This window comes from Octodon degus, unplaced genomic scaffold (assembly GCF_000260255.1).
Source record: "Octodon degus isolate 3935 unplaced genomic scaffold, OctDeg1.0 scaffold00005, whole genome shotgun sequence".
Taxonomy (NCBI): Eukaryota; Metazoa; Chordata; class Mammalia; order Rodentia; family Octodontidae; genus Octodon; species Octodon degus.
The window spans coordinates 16993413-17008571 of record NW_004524581.1 but is presented as its reverse complement, the minus strand read 5'-3'; the positions used below and the strand labels follow the sequence as shown (position 1 = coordinate 17008571).

The 15159-nt window shown below is 54.4% G+C and overlaps 1 protein-coding gene across 8 annotated transcripts in view; it reads left to right on the top strand.

Annotated features, from left to right (window-relative positions):
• Window positions 1–15159, top strand: part of Dlg5 (discs large MAGUK scaffold protein 5) — a 117806-nt gene that overhangs the window by 68829 nt on the left and 33818 nt on the right. For all 8 annotated transcript variants that reach the window (XM_023719008.1, XM_004624079.2, XM_023718995.1 and 5 more), the window contains 6 exons: window positions 2714–2973; window positions 4277–4589; window positions 8510–8694; window positions 10094–10219; window positions 14386–14518; window positions 14895–15022. In XM_023719008.1, coding sequence (XP_023574776.1) covers window positions 2714–2973; window positions 4277–4589; window positions 8510–8694; window positions 10094–10219; window positions 14386–14518; window positions 14895–15022 — 1145 coding nt within the window. The remainder of the gene's footprint in view (window positions 1–2713; window positions 2974–4276; window positions 4590–8509; window positions 8695–10093; window positions 10220–14385; window positions 14519–14894; window positions 15023–15159) is intronic.

Genomic DNA, 15159 nt, shown 5'->3' with positions numbered 1-15159 from the left:
GAGAGTGGGCCAGGCCTGGAAGAGGTCGTGGTGGAAACAGCACAGGGTCTGGTTTCTCTCCAAGGTGTCTTCTGACGGGGGGGTGGGGGTGGGGGGGTGGGGGTGGGGTTGGTGTCACAGTGAAGAAAGGCCAAGCCGTGGCGACTCCACATCCTGCTGTGGCTAGCTGAAGGGACCTCCTGTTAGGGAAAGCCCAGCCCAGGTCCCTGTCATTTCCAGGCTGCCTCAAGACTCAGTTTTGTGGCCGGGGAGATGGCTCAGTAGAATAAGTAAAGCACAAGGGCCTGAGGTCAATCCCTGGTTACACACACACACACACACACACACACACACACACACACGCTCAGTTTTGTGTCTGAGTGAAGTGGGGGTGGCGCGACCTAGGGCTGCCCTGCCCGGGGCTGCCACCTTGTGGGCAGCTTGGGGAATGGCAGCAGTGTCTCTGCGTTGGTTACAACTCTGAACCACTTGGGTTTTCACCAGGGGGAGAGGGTGTTTAGAGAGGGAAACCCTGGAGTTCTGAGGTCCTGCCCACCAACCCAGGCCATCCAGCACAGATGCCCCTCGGCAAATTCAGGCGTCCTGAGATCATTCTGCATTCTTGGGCCCAGGTCTCACTGGTCAGGTGATTTATGGAAGAGAATCCTCTTCCGTCTGCGTCTCACAGCTTGCTCAGAAATACATTCCAAGTAGTTTAAAGATTTAGACGGAGATGATAAAATATGTTTTAGAAATAATAATAGGAGACGGTATCTTTTTGTGACCTCAAGGGAGGACACATGTGACCTACCAGAACTGAATCAAGAGGATATGAAAATCTGAGTAGACCAATAAAACATAATGAGATCAATTTAGTAATGAAAACTCCCAGTGAAGAGAAACCTGGACGTAGATGGCTTCACCGCTGAGTGCTATGAAACTTTCATGGAAGAACTGCAGGGCTTCTCAGACTATTCCATGGAATGGGGTGGGGCTGTTTCCAAACTCCTTCAGGGGTTTCACTGCCCAAGGGACCTTCCCATTACTTTTTAAAATGAGGTTTTTTTTTTTTTTTTTTTTTTTTTTTGCCTTTCAGTGTCTTCTGACTACTCTCTTTAAAAGGAAGAGTTCTGCTTTAGAAAAATAAACAAGGAACAGAGAGGCAGGAGAAGGTGGCTGCTGGCGCAGGTGTCTGGCGTGGGTGCCTCCTCTAGGGGTCCTGGGTCCTGGCATCTGATCCTAGTGCGCTGGGAGATGAACTAACTTCTGCTGTCACTGTGATTTTGATTTTTCACTCAGCTGCTTTACCTTTTTGTTTTGTGTTTATGAGGCTGGCGGCCTCCAAAGGGAATATTCCACAGCCCCAGGTCCTAGTTCTCCGGGCCACGATGATCTAGTGATAGCTCCGGGCCCACGTGCAGTGAGCCAGGTGATCCTGGGCTGCGGGGGCTGGGGGTGCTGAGCAAGCCTTTCCAGTTGGTTCTGCGCTGTCATTTGAGAAGTCAAGAACCTGAAGCCCTGATAGGTGCTGACTCACCAAGGGCTGCTCCCCACATGCTCCGCAGCAGCCAGCCAGCCAGCCGGCTCCTGCATTCTCCTCGCTCATCTTCTTGGCCCCCCACCCTCCAAGTTACCTTGAGCTCTGGTACTTTAGCATCAAGTGCTCCCTTGCTACACATGTTCGCGTGCTTGTGTGCCTGTCTTGGGCAGGTTGCAGCCTTCACGCGAGCTTTGAAGCTTGGCCTCCTATAGCGCAGAGGTTGCAGCGCCCGCCCTGCCCTTCGCACTGCCCTAGCGAGTGCCAGGGAGCTCTGCCCAGGGCCTTTGCACTCGCTCTGCTGGCCCATTGCTGGGTGCACTCTGGCTTGGTACTGGCATCCGGACTCAGAAGTAGCCCACTTGGAGAGGCTTTCCCGGCCTTGCCAACCACTTGTAGGCCCTCTGCCCCGTTCTCAGAAGCCTCTGCAGCCTGCTAACCTGGATGTTATTTAAAAGACATAGTCTTTCTGTCCTAGCCAGCATCTACAACACTACTGTCTAGTTTAGGTATTTTTGTGGTCTCTACACCATCTCCAGGTTCTGTGTATAATTGTACCCAGGGGTAGCCATAGAAACCGAAGTTGGAAAAGGACAGGAAAGGTAGATGGGTCAAAGTCCAGAGCCAGCCAGGTGGATGGTTCCAGGAATCACACCCCTGGGCCGTGGGAGTGGTCACACCGGATATACGCGTTTCCCTCAGCCTGGAACTCTGATGGCATTTGCAGAGTGGTGGCCTCTGGCGAAGGCCATGGGACACTTAGCACTGAGCTGCTGCTGGGGCCAGTTACATTAGTGCCTGTCCTGGCACATCCTGAAAGTCCAGACTCTGGGAAGAGAGCGGGTGTCCAGCCACACCAGGCGCTCTGTGAGCCGGGGACCAGGAGCCAGGCTTGTCACGTAGGGGAAGATGTGTATCAACACAGAGAGCTTTGCCCCTCGGGTAGGACACAGCTTCCCAAAGGGACCTCTCTCAGGATGGGCGCCTCAGGCGAGCCCTGTGTACTTCTCCAAGGATGAATAATTTTGCCTGAACAGCCAGGCCGACTGCAAGGCCTGAAGGACCAGAACTCCAGACCCCTGAAGCCCTCAGTGCAATCCCAACTCCACCTCAGCCCATATGTAGGAGTGGGTTGGGGTTCCCTGACCTGCCTGCCCCTCCTATCCCTCCGTAAGCCCTGTTCCCACCTGTCCCCAGGTGCTGAAGCACAACGGGTCCTCTGAGATCCTTAACAAGCTGTACGATACAGCCATGGACAAGCTGGAGGTGGTCAAGAAGGACTACGACGCTCTGCGGAAGAGGTACAGCGAGAAGGTGGCCATGCACAACTCGGACCTGAGCCGCCTGGAGCATCTGACTGAGGAGAACCAGCGACTGCTGAAGCAGACGGAGATGCTGACTCAGCAGCGGGACACAGCCATCCAGCTGCAGCACCAGTGCGCCCTCTCCCTGCGCAGGTAGGAGCCCGCCAGGTGGGGTGCGGCGGGATGGCGGCCATTTCCTGCGGGCAGGCAATGGCCTGCGAGCCACACGCATCCTCTTTGCTCCTCTTCTCTGTGGGCTGGGGGTCACCTGCAGAGCTCCCACCCACAGCTGGGGAAGAAACAGCTCAGGGTATTGTGCGTTTTATTCAAAAGACACATCTGTCCAGGCACCTTTTTTTTTATTTCGGACACGGTGAGTTTGGGGATTACTGCTCCTGCTGTGTTCCGAGCAGGCTGCCTCTTAGGTCTCCTGCGGAGCGCCACACCGCTCTCCTGGTTGTTACACACCTAGCATATGGGGAAGCACCTGTCCAGGTCATCCTGTCTCCTAAATTTAATTTTTATTAATGGCTATCTTCTTTAGAGGTGGAATTACACCCACTGATAATATCACATACAGCACATTTCTTTTGCTTTTTGAGGCAAGGTCTCCCTGTGTAGTTCAGGCTGGCCTTCATCACTGTAGCCCAGGCTGGCCTTGAACTTGCAGCCATCCTCCTGCCTCAGCCTCCCAAATGCTGGAATTACAGGCGTGCACCACCACACCTAGCTCAGTATAGCATACAGTGCCTTCCTGTGGTGCATAGCTTGCTGTTTCACATGGAAAGGGGCCTCTGGCTGTAAATAGATTTGGAGATTGCTGAGTTGATCCCATACAGGTATCTGCGGTAGGACTTCTCAGAGCCTTCCCCAGGGAGGTGTGGGCTGGACTCTGTGACATCTGGCCTCAGCCCGTTGCCCAAGTCACAGGGCTGTGGCATCCTCATCTGTAAAACGAGGTTATTGGAGGAAGTCATCTTTAAAGCCACTTTCAGCTGTTCTCTTGCGATTTTGGCGTTGCCTTCTGTTATTACACCCCCCCCCATGTCTCTCTTTCTTGACAGGGTCTCACTGTATGGTTTAGCCTGGTCCTGAACTTATTGTGTAGCCCATGTTGGTCTCAAACTCCCAGTAGTCCTCCTGCCTTGGCTAGGAACACTAGGAGTACAGGTGTTCACCACCTCATACCTGGGCTGTATTTCCCAAAAGAAAGTAACTTGACTCGGGAAGAATTACTGGGTGATTTTTACTAGAAAAGAAGGCTCAGTTCACCTTTAGGCATTTGTAAAAGTCTGAGAAAAATTGCAGGCCCAGGACCCTGGAGCTCCATGACCCTTCCTGGGGGTGCAGAGGGTGACAGCACCTGAAACGTCATGCTTGCGTGGGCGGAGTGGAGCATCCGTGGTGGACCTGTCAGCTCCTGGCCCCTCCCACAGCCCAGCCGGTCCCTTCCCAGGTTTGAGGCGATCCACTACGAGCTGAACAAGGCCACGGCGCAGAACAAGGACCTGCAGTGGGAGATGGAGCTGCTGCAGTCAGAGCTGACAGAGCTGAGGACCATGCAGGCGCGCACAGCCCAGGAGTCAGAGAAGTACCGCGAGGAGCGTGACGCCGTGTTCAGCGAGTACAGGCTTATCATGAGCGAGCGCGACCAGGTCATCTCTGAGCTGGACAAACTGCAGACCGAGGTAGAGCTGGCCGAGTCCAAGCTCAAGAACAGCACGTCCGAGAAGAAAGCAGCCAACGAGGAGGTGGAGGCCCTGCGGCAGGTAGGCGGTCTGCAGTGGGCGAGAGGAGTGCCCGCTTGCGTTGTGGGCGGGGTGTCTGCCTGGGTGAGGTGCTCCGGGGCTGCGGAGCACCACCCAAGTCACTGCTGAGCTCCAGCTGCTGGGCGAGACAGGGAGGAGGCCCAGCCTCGGATGCGGGCGAGGCCAGCAAGAATGGTGACGTCACAGGTGCCATCTCGTCTGAGCCCACAATTGAGTAGTTAAACCCGAAGTGCAAATTGGTGACACCTCAGACTTGCTCATCGTGAAGCAAGGTCTAGAGATCAGGGTCTCAGGACTATAGGTCACTGGGGGGTGTGGGTTCAGAACACTCGCAGGCTTCTTCACAGGCTGTGGGCATCTGGCCAGATCTGCTCTTGAAAGAGGCGCCCCAGGGTCTTTCTGGGAAGATGTGTGAGTAGGTTGAGGCTCTCCTAAGCCTTGCTCCTTGGGGTCGTGGCTGCAGGCGGGGGGCCTGGTGCTCAGGAGCATCGAGGTCAGGCACTCAGCTCAGCTCTGCACAGTCAGTGCAGACTGCCTCCCCCTCCTGGGCGCCTGCATCTCGCGGACCGTGCACTCCACCCAGAAGTCCAGCTAGACCCCAGGAGGTGTGGGCAGCCGTGCAGTGCCCCTGCCCGGCCTCTGGTAAGCATTTGGCTCCGGTGAGAGCTCCTTGGCTTGAGCACAGCACCGCTTACTTCCCCCATCAGCGTTCTTTCTCCATGCCTCTGCATTCTGCTTTTCTGTGCAGGTTGGTTAGAAGTCAGGCTACAAAGTCATCAGTGAGGAATGAAAAGTGGGGTATCCAAGGCCAGGCAGGTGGGGGGCAGTGTGTGCAGGTGCTGAAACCAGATCCCTCTACTAGGCATGAGGTAGGCTCATGGCCAAAGGTTCCCTGGCTGCCCTTCACCCGCAGTGGCTCCCCGTGGGGCTGTCTTGTGTGCCCTGTGATTGGGGACCAAGCCCTCGGTCACGTGACCCTTGCTTCTCCAGACCTCTGTTTCCTCACAGCACAGTGGCAGTGCAGTTCATGTGGTGCCCAAACTGGGCAGGGCAGTGCCAATCAGTCTTTGCTACTGGGCTGTTGGGGTTCTGGTGAGCCTGCTGGAAGTGTTTTGGCAACATAGGAGGAAGCTGAAACCTCTCTGGATCATTGAGGCGAATGCCACATGTTTACTTGAATTGCTGGTTGTTTTTGTTGTTGTTGTTGTTCTGGGAATTGACCTCAGGACCTTGTGTTTGCCAGGCAGGCACTCAGGCCACTGAGCTATCTCCCTGGCCCATGAATTGCTGGTCATTGTTGTCATTTGCTGTGCTGAGAATTGAACCCAGGATGCAGTGTCTCAGGCAAGTGTTCTATCACTGACCCACACCCTCAGCTTCTACTTCGATGAAATTGTTAGGAAGACCATCATCCAAGGGAACTCTGAGTAAGTCAAGCAGGTGCATTAGGACTTGGTGAGCAGCTGTGTAAGCCAGCAGCTCAGCTGAGAACGTGGTTGTTGGGGGCAAATGTTGCCATCAGATAAGGAAAAGGAAACGATGAAGAAGGAAACTGAAGAAGGCTCTGTCAGGGTGTTGGGGTGGGGTATGGAGCCCTCTTCCATCGTTTTTAAGAGTTTTGGAAGTCACCTGTGTGGACTGTAACGGCCGGGAACAGAGAGAAATAGAAAGGACATGTGGGTTGGCTTCCCTACGGCGTGGGCATCCCACTGAGGCAGGCGTGGTCAGGCCTGGTGTACTGGTGGCTGCCATCAGCCCCTTCCCTCAGGCGTGCCCTTCAGAGCAGTGACTCGCTCGGAGTCAGCAGGTGGCAGAGGAGCCCCACGCCTTCAGAGCTGGCCCGCTCTCGCGCTTCTGCACGTGGCCTGCCACTCGTGGTCAGGGAGGCCAGTCACCTCCGTGGATTTGGAGGTGCTGCACTTTGTGTTTCTTGACTTGTACTCCTCCTCTTTCCTTCTCCCTGTCGGTCTGCCTGCCTGCCTGCCTGCCTGTCTCTCTCCTCTCTTCTTCCCATAGTCTTCTTAGTGGGCTGAGACAAATAGGAGGCAGTATTGGCGCTGAGGCCAGGGGCCCGGCAGGGTCTCTTTTGTCTCAGCACTAAGAGTGAACGGCTTCTCCTGCTGTCCACCAGCCTGAGCTGTCAGAGGCCTGCTGCTTTCAGGAGGAGCAGCCTGGAGTACTGGTGTCACCCTTGGGGACCCATGTTGCCCCTGTCAGAAGACACCCACTCCCAGAGGCGGCACAGTCACCCTGGCCGGCAGCAGCTTCCCTGTGGTGGCCCACCACAAGTGTCCCCAAGGAGCTCTGGTGGAGACACATAGCAGCAGAGGTGGCCCGAGTGGGATACACGTGCCCACCTGGGTGCCATCTGCTCAGGAGCACAGCCACCATCAGTCCTGTATCCCGACTCCTGTGCTCCCTTCCACTGAGTGGTCCTTTCCTTAACTGGCGATGCAGGTGTCTTGTGAAATGCACGCCATTGTCCTCAAGCCTGTGGCCCCAGGACTACCAAGGGGGCAGGAAGGGGTCCTGGGCAGCCTGTGTGCAGGTCCGACGCAGTGCGCTACAGAGGGATCCCCCACAGGTCACCAGCGGCATCCGCTGTCCTCATTGGCATCATCGGGGGATGGGACGAAGCGCTTGGACAGGCCCTCTTCACTTCCAAATTCTACTGTTTCAGATGATCTCATTACTCCTCTCCCCTTCACTGAAACTTTTTAGGAAACTGTTTTGGGGTGAATTCTTAGAGAGACCAGCAAGACTTTTCTTTTTTTCTTTTATTTTTTATTTTTTTATTTTTTTGAAAATTGCAAAGTAAACAAATACTCAGCACTACAAAAAAGCACTGCAAAACAAACTGAAGTGATTAGCACTGATCCCTGGCCACTCTGTCACTCTGGAGTTGTATATACTTTTTGGCTCAGGGTTTTCCCAGCTCCTTTTTTTTTTTTTTTTGGTAGAACCAGGGATTGAACTCACGCCCTTGCACTTGCCAGGCAAGTGCTTATTCTACTGAGCTTTCTCTCTATCGCGCCCCAGCTCCTTCTGACTATACTTGAGAAACAATGGCTGGTTCTAGGCTGCTGTTGCCGTGGGAACCGCTGCAGTGCTGCTCTCCGGGATGCTGTGGTGCGAGCGATGCTGAGGTGTCCGTGGCGCGGGCCTGCTCCCGCCTGCTGTCACTTGGGCTGGAGCCTGTGCAGATGCTGCAGTCGGGGCCTCTGATGGCCGCTTCCGTGTTGCGTGTAAAGAAAGCAGGAGCTGAGCTGAGAGCAGGCCCTGCATACCCAGGCGCAGAGGAGCATCCCTGCCAGTGCTTGTAAGAGATTGATTTGAAATTTTACAGAGCCTTTAACTCTCTAGGGAGGTGTCAAGCTACCGATGCTTCAGGTCTCTGCTTGTGAACAAACTGAGATAGGTGCCCAGCATTCATCGGCAAAAGTAGTGGCGTTTTCATCTTCAGGAATAACTCGCTCTGCCGGATTATGGAAATCAGCGTGGCAGACACGGGGCCAGTGGGGGGAGAAGTCATGGCCACTCCTGCCCGTTACTGCCTCATATCATTGTGGTTTGCCGTGTGAGCTCTTTATAGAGTGTGGTGGGCTCTCTTAAGTGGTTGGTGTGGCAGTGCACTCCATGGAGGACATCCCTCCTGGGCCACTGAGACTGTCACTGTGGAAGGTTGGGGTTCCATCCCGGCTCATGCCAGTCTATGAGTCTGGCCTGGGGCCCTTGCTTTGTATCTTTTTTTTTTTTTTTTTGGCTTTGTATCTCTTGTAGTGTGGCCATGACCACGGGGTGTGGTCGCTGTGGTCTAGGTTCAGGCGGTCTGCGCTGCTGTGGGCTCCCCAAGAGCAGACCCCCACCCCTTACTGGTGGGAGGCCCAGTCGCCTCTGATCTGCCTCCTCCTCACCCCCAGATCAAGGACACGATGACAATGGATGCCGGGAGAGCCAACAAGGAGGTAGAAATCCTTCGAAAGCAGTGCAAGGCTCTGTGCCAGGAGCTGAAGGAGGCCCTGCAGGAGACGGATGTGGCCAAGTGCCGGCGGGACTGGGCCTTCCAGGAGCGTGACAAGATTGTGGCAGAGCGTGACAGCATCCGGTATGGGGTGCCCCGGGGTCACAGTAGGATCAGATGGGAGGGTCGGGATCACCTGCTATGTGTCTGGGTAAGGTGGCAGGGACCCAGGCCCCTTTCTCACTCCTAGCTGAGCGGATCCCCTGGCCTGGCTGCTCAGCTTTTGCCACTGTGTTCCTTCCTATCTTACTGCGTGCTCAATGTCCTGATCCTCTGAGGGTCCTGGTGAGAGCAGCACATTGCAGTTGCAGTTTCCTTTCACTGTGTTTGCTAGGCACCTACAATGGGCTGGCGTCTCAGGTCTCGAGTAAGGGCCATGGGAACCGGAGCAGCTTGGGTGGGCCGAGCCAGAGTGGGAGTTGCCAAGGCTGCGGTGGGACATTTGGGCATTCAGGGTGTGAGGACGTCTCCTCGGAAAGTGTGGCCTTTGAACTCAACCTGGAAGCATGCACAGTGGGGCTTGTCTGGGTGGAGGAGGACAGGCATTGTGGATGGGGGACCCCTGCGTGGTGTGTACAGGACTGGGGCAGTTAGGGAGGGCAGCTGGTAGGTTCCCTAGGGCAGCTGATGAGCTGAAAATGGGAAGCCAAGGAGTGTGAGGGCCCTGGGCTGGGCAGAACCTGGAAGGCTGGGTGGTATCGGGTCATTGAGGGGATTCTGAGAGAAGAGACTTCTCGTGGCTGTTAAGGGCAGCGAGCAGAGCTCTGAGGGCTGGGCAGATGGGCATGGGGAGCAGCCAGGTGCTTCGCGGGGAGTGCAGGGGACCCCAAAAGCCCAGTGCTTGCTGCCTGCTTCCCGCTGCATGGATTTCTCAGGGTGTGACCTGAGCTGAGCTCAGATGGAGGCGGGGAGATTTGGAGCTGAGGTCCATGGGGACCAGCCCTCTGGACACATCCGTTTGGGAGGTGGCCCGCAGCCGTGTATCCCCAGCTCCTCTGGAGGGCAGAGGTGTTGTGGGCTTTCCTCTTGCTCCCGTACCTGCCTGGAGCCCAGGGCTACAGCGGTGGGGAGGACTGAGCCCTGGCTGAGGGGACTCTGGATGTGGGTGCCGTTGGGAGGACAGCTCTGGGGAGCCCCGCGGGTAGGCAGTGAGGAGATGCCAGGCGGGCACCAGAGCATGAGGTACCGATCCTGCGGGCTGAGCCTTCCCCGCAGAGAGCGGCCACCACCCAGGCGGTGCTAGAGTTGTGTGGGGGAATAGGTCCTGAGCTCCAGAGTGTGAAGGGGAGGCAGAGTGAGCACTGGCTTTGGGGATGTGACCCTGGTGATGAGGGGTCCTCTCCCCCCAGGCCCCAGGAATGCCTGCCGGGCCTCTGTGATGAGGCAGTGCGGCAGCGCTGCAGAGAGGGCTGCCTGGCTGTGAGTCCCGTCTCCCTGCAGTCCTGCCCCTCGCGGTGACCTTGCCCTCTCTCTTCCCCGCCAGGACGCTGTGTGACAACCTGAGGCGGGAGCGTGACCGGGCCGTGAGTGAGCTAGCCGAGGCCCTACGCAGCCTGGATGACACTCGCAAACAGAAGAACGACGTCAGCCGGGAGCTGAAGGAGCTGAAGTAGGTGCACGGCGGGCACAGTGGCCTGGGCTGGCAGCAGAGAGCGCAGGGCGGGTCTCGTGCCTGTGTGCAGACCTGGCCCCGATTCGCCCTGTCGCTCCGGCTCTCAGTGTCAGCCTACGGCATGAGTCTGAACACCATCTCCATGCTGACGGTTAAGAAGATCGCCCCAGCCCAGGGGACACCCTTCACTTGGTCACCCTGAGGAGTGACAGCGGAGGTTTGGTGGAGCTGTCTCCATCATGTGGCCCAGAGCCTGATCCCCTCTGCTCTGTGACATTTCCTGAGCTGGCAGTGCGGGGACTGCGAGAAGCTCACGCGCACAGTGGACGTGTGAGAGCCTCACACAGAGTAGGCCGCTCAGAAGGGAGTGGCAGTGTCCCCTGGCCTCCACTAGAAGTCTACCACATCCACAAGCTTCACTTGTTAAGGGGGCACCCACATTTGACTTTATTTTTTGGCGGAACCGAGGATTGAACTCAGGCCTTTGGACTTTCCAGGCAAGAGCTTATTCTATTGCGCAGTCTCCCCAGCACCTTGACTTTGTTTATTTTTAAAATTTATTTTTAAGAAAGATTTTTATTTGTGCATGTTTATGGTATGTCATGGATTCATTTACTGTGGATAGTTGGCATAAATGCACAGCCATCTTAATTCTGTTTAGGTCTCCTTCCCTTTTGGAAAAGATCTGTCTCCCTGTTTTCTATTAAGTGTCTTTTATTTTGTTCTAGAATTTATTTGTGTTTTGGGTTTCTCATGTACTCCATATACTCCATTTGTATTTTTTCTTGTCTCTTTGGTACCGGGGATCGAACTCAGGACCTTGCTCTTGCCAGGCAGGCGCTTGTGCTGCTGAGCTATATCCCTGGCCCTGGATCTCATAGAAGAGAAACCAGGAGGCACTTAGGATTGCAAGTCTGAGTTCTGTCACTAGCATTATGGTCTCAGGGTGTCTGCGTCAGCTGGGTCCAGATTTTAGCAAGGAGGGTGTGCACATGCGTGAGTCACCTGGGGGCATGGTGAGTGTCTCAGTTACTTTTCTCATAGTTCAACCCCACATCCAGGGACTGTTGTAACCCAAAAATCAAAAACTAGACTCAACTTAAAGGCGCTTTATTTAGCTGAGCTCAGCGGTGGCACGAGCTCTCGTCTCCAAGTAGGTGTGCGCTTAGTCTAGGTGAGGCACAGTTTTTAAAGGGAAAAACCACAAGAGTAGGGGGAGGAGGGGGGTTTCACAAAGCTTATTTTGAGTTAGTCATGACCGAGGGTTAACTCTTTGTTCCCATAGACTAGGTCACATTTTGTAAACCCTACAAGAATATGTTTTATTTGGCTTAGGCGTTGTTTTTGTCTCGGTAGTCAGAAAGACTTCTGATGACAGTTTTACCCATTTTTAGGCTTCTGTTTGTTCCCATAGGAAGGACAGTTTAACTCATTTTGCAGAATGTTGAGGATCATTTTTTTTTAATCTTCTCTCGGAATGCTGAGGAACAGTTTATTTGCACAAACAGTCACATTCTTCAGGGAAGGCATGGGGGGGGTTACAAAACAAATAAAGGTTTTACAAAACGAAAGTTACAAAGCTTGTTAGAAGATGGAGTTTAGGGCCAGGGAGATGGCTCAGTAGAATTAGCGCTTCCCTGGCAAGCGCAAGGGCCTGAGTTCAATCCCTGGTTAAAAAAAAAAAAAAAAAAAAAGAAGATGGAGTTTAAGTTGTCAGCTTATACCAAATAGTCCTTGTTAATAAAGTTACAGTGGAAACATACAGAGTTACAAAATTGGAGTCAATTGCACAATTTATAACAGGGACCAGCGAGGTAGCTTAGTGGACTACAGCACCTGCTTTGGCAAGCGCAGGAACCAGAGTCCAGGGTGTGCCCCCTGGTCCTGCATGCTATGATGGCCCTGCCCCCAAGCATGCCGAGTTGGGCGTGGTAGCGGGGTCTGGGCATGGTGGTGGCGCGTGCCTGCAGTCCCAGCCCTGGGGAAGCTAAAACAGGAGGATCACTGAGTTTGAGCTGCATAGTGAGACCCTGTACCAAATACATAAAATGAAAGAAAGAGAAAGCCAGCCAGCCCAACACCCAGTGTTCAAGGGGGACAGGTTTATGTGACTTACCGTTTGTAGAGTTTCAGTCCCTGGGTGGCTGGCTGCACGGCAGGGTGGTGAGGCAGAGGGGAAGCAGTGCTTGAGGGAGCCACACCGGGGTGGGCTTCCCCTTGTCCACGCCTGGAGCTGTGCAGACCCACCAGTGTACCGCTTTAGCATTCCCCCACCCGGATCCCAGCATCACACGCATCACCACAGCATCACCCACTCTAGGCCCACTCACCTCTGAAAAGCCCCACCTGTGACTGTGTAAGGCTTTGGGGGCCATCTTGCTGTAAGCCATACAGATTTTTTTTTTTTTTTTTTTTTTGTATTTAGTACAGGGTCTACAGGGTCTCACTACATAGATCTGACTCATGGTGATTCTCCCACTTGCAGCCTCCTAAGTGCCAGGATTACAGGCATGCACCACCATGCCCAGTCTCAGTTACCATCTCAGGGAGCCCTGGGGGCAGGGCTGGCACAGCACACCAGGGATCGAGGCATGGCACACTGGGGATCGAACCCCAGCCGCTGCACTCTGCCTAAGCAGGCAGTTTAGTCCACTGAGCTATCTGGCCAGCCCAAGCTGTACAGATTTCTCCGTGTTTTTCGTTTTCTTTACTGTGTCTTCCCTCAGAGTTCAAAGAGATGAAATCCAACTTCATTGTTTTTCTTTTTTCTTTCTTTCTTTTTTTGTACTGGGGATCAAACTTGGGACCTTTTGCTCGCCAGGCAGGCACTTATGCTGCTGAGCTATCTCCCTGGCCCCCAACTTATTTAAGACAGTGTCATACTGAATAGTTCAGGCTGGCCTTGAACTTGCAGCCCTCCTCCTCCTGCCTGAGCCTTCTGGGTTCTGGGATGACCGGTGTGTGCCACCAGGCCCAATTAAAGTCCAATTTATTGATTCCTTTGGGAACAGTTTCCTTTCTTTAGTTTTTGAGACAGAGTCCATGCTGGTCTTAAATTTGCTATGTAGTCCAGGATGGCCTAGAACTGTGTCAATCCTGCCTCAGCTTCCCGAATGCTGATGTTACAGAAATGTGCCACCACTCCTGGTGTTAAACACATTTTAAGGGACTGCGCTTATGTCTAAGAACCTGCATAGAGCCTGGATTTCTAAGACGTCCACCTACGTTTCCTTCCAGAGTTTTATGGTTTTGTGTTTTGCATTGAAATGCAAGGCGGCGTGTTGCATGTCGGTGAGGTAGGGGCTCATTGGAGGGCGTTTTGTGCCATGGACGGGGAGCACATGGGTGTGCTGAGGACTGTCCTCCTCGTCGTCGTCGTCGTCAATTACTTTCATACCTTGGTGTCCACGCAGGGCTACTCAGGCCCCTCGGTCCACCCTGTGCATCTGTGTGTGTGTCTCTGAGAGAACACACAGCCTCTTGAGTGGTGGCTTTACAGTGTGTCTAAAAATCAGCAGGGTTGGGGCCGGGGAGATGGCTCAGTGGAATAAGCACTTCCCTGGCAAGTGCAAGGGTCTGAGTTCAATTCCCGGTTCCACCAAAAAAAAAATAATTATAATAAAATAAAAAAATAAAAATCAGCAGGGTGACTCTGACTTCACGCTGCGTTTTCAAAAAATCGTTTTTGCTCTTCTCCTTCCTTTCCATGTGCATTTTAGAGTATTTTTGTTTGTATTGAGTAAGCCAATCTTGCTGACTTTTTTTTTTTTTGCTCCAAATGCCTTCAGGGCAGGTTTGGCTGGCTGGAGTGTTGTGGGGATCGAACTACAGCAACCTGAGCCTGACAGCTTTGTGGAAGCAGCCACTTAAAGGACTGAGCTAGGGCCAGGCCCCCTCTTGCTGGCATTTTGACCTGAGCTGTATTAAACCTCTATATGAAATCTCTTAACTAAAAAAAAAAAAAAAATGACAACACCACCTTGAGAACCGACCGATACCCGGGGAGCCTGAGGTGCCCCCCACCCTGTCTGGTCGCTGGGGCAGGGGACTGAGCAGAGGAGCGCTGCTGCGTGTCCATGAGTGGCCACCTTCCTTTGCAGCTGTCACATAGTGGGGTGTTCCGCCTCCCAGGGGGCCAGTGCCACAGCTGTCTCTGTTTACAGGGAGCAGATGGAGTCCCAGTTGGAAAAGGAGGCTCGGTTCCGGCAGCTGATGGCACACAGCTCCCACGACTCGGCCATCGACACGGATTCCATGGAGTGGGAAACAGAAGTTGTGGAGTTTGAAAGGGAGACGGTGAGCTGGGGACAGCTTTGTTCACTGTGGTCCTGATGGGAAGACCTTTGGGGTGGTGAGGATGGCCCTCCAGCAGCACCCCCTTACGCTGCCTGTTGAGAGGGTCCACTTCCCCCACAGGGTGGGATGAGTCCTTCCCTTACAGCTGTCGGAGAAGGGGTCCCCTGGTGGCACCGGCACAGTGCGTGGAAGGCAGGGGGAGGAGCAGAGCCCCAGGGGGAGCTGGTGAGGCTGTGGGTCTGCAGTGGCTGTCATGGGCAGATCATAACACTCAGGGGGTTCTGTCCTGGGGACGGAGTAAGTGGCTCGGGGGTCAGGAGCCGGCTGTGCCTCCCGGCTGCTTGGCGATTGTGCTGCCTCTGCCGCTGTTCCACAGGAGGACATTGACTTGAAGGCGCTGGGGTTTGACATGGCAGAAGGTGTGAATGAGCCGTGTTTCCCAGGGGACTGCGGCATATTCGTCACTAAAGTAGACAAGGGAAGCATTGCTGATGGCCGCCTAAGGTAAGACTAGGGCAGGCGGGCTCCTCCAGTCCCACAGAGAGCACCCAGGGGAGCCAGTTGGCAATGAGGTGCTGGCTCCCAGCCGCTGTGGACCCAGTTGTCCGAGCTCTAGATGGTCCTGCAGGAAGCTGTCTGTC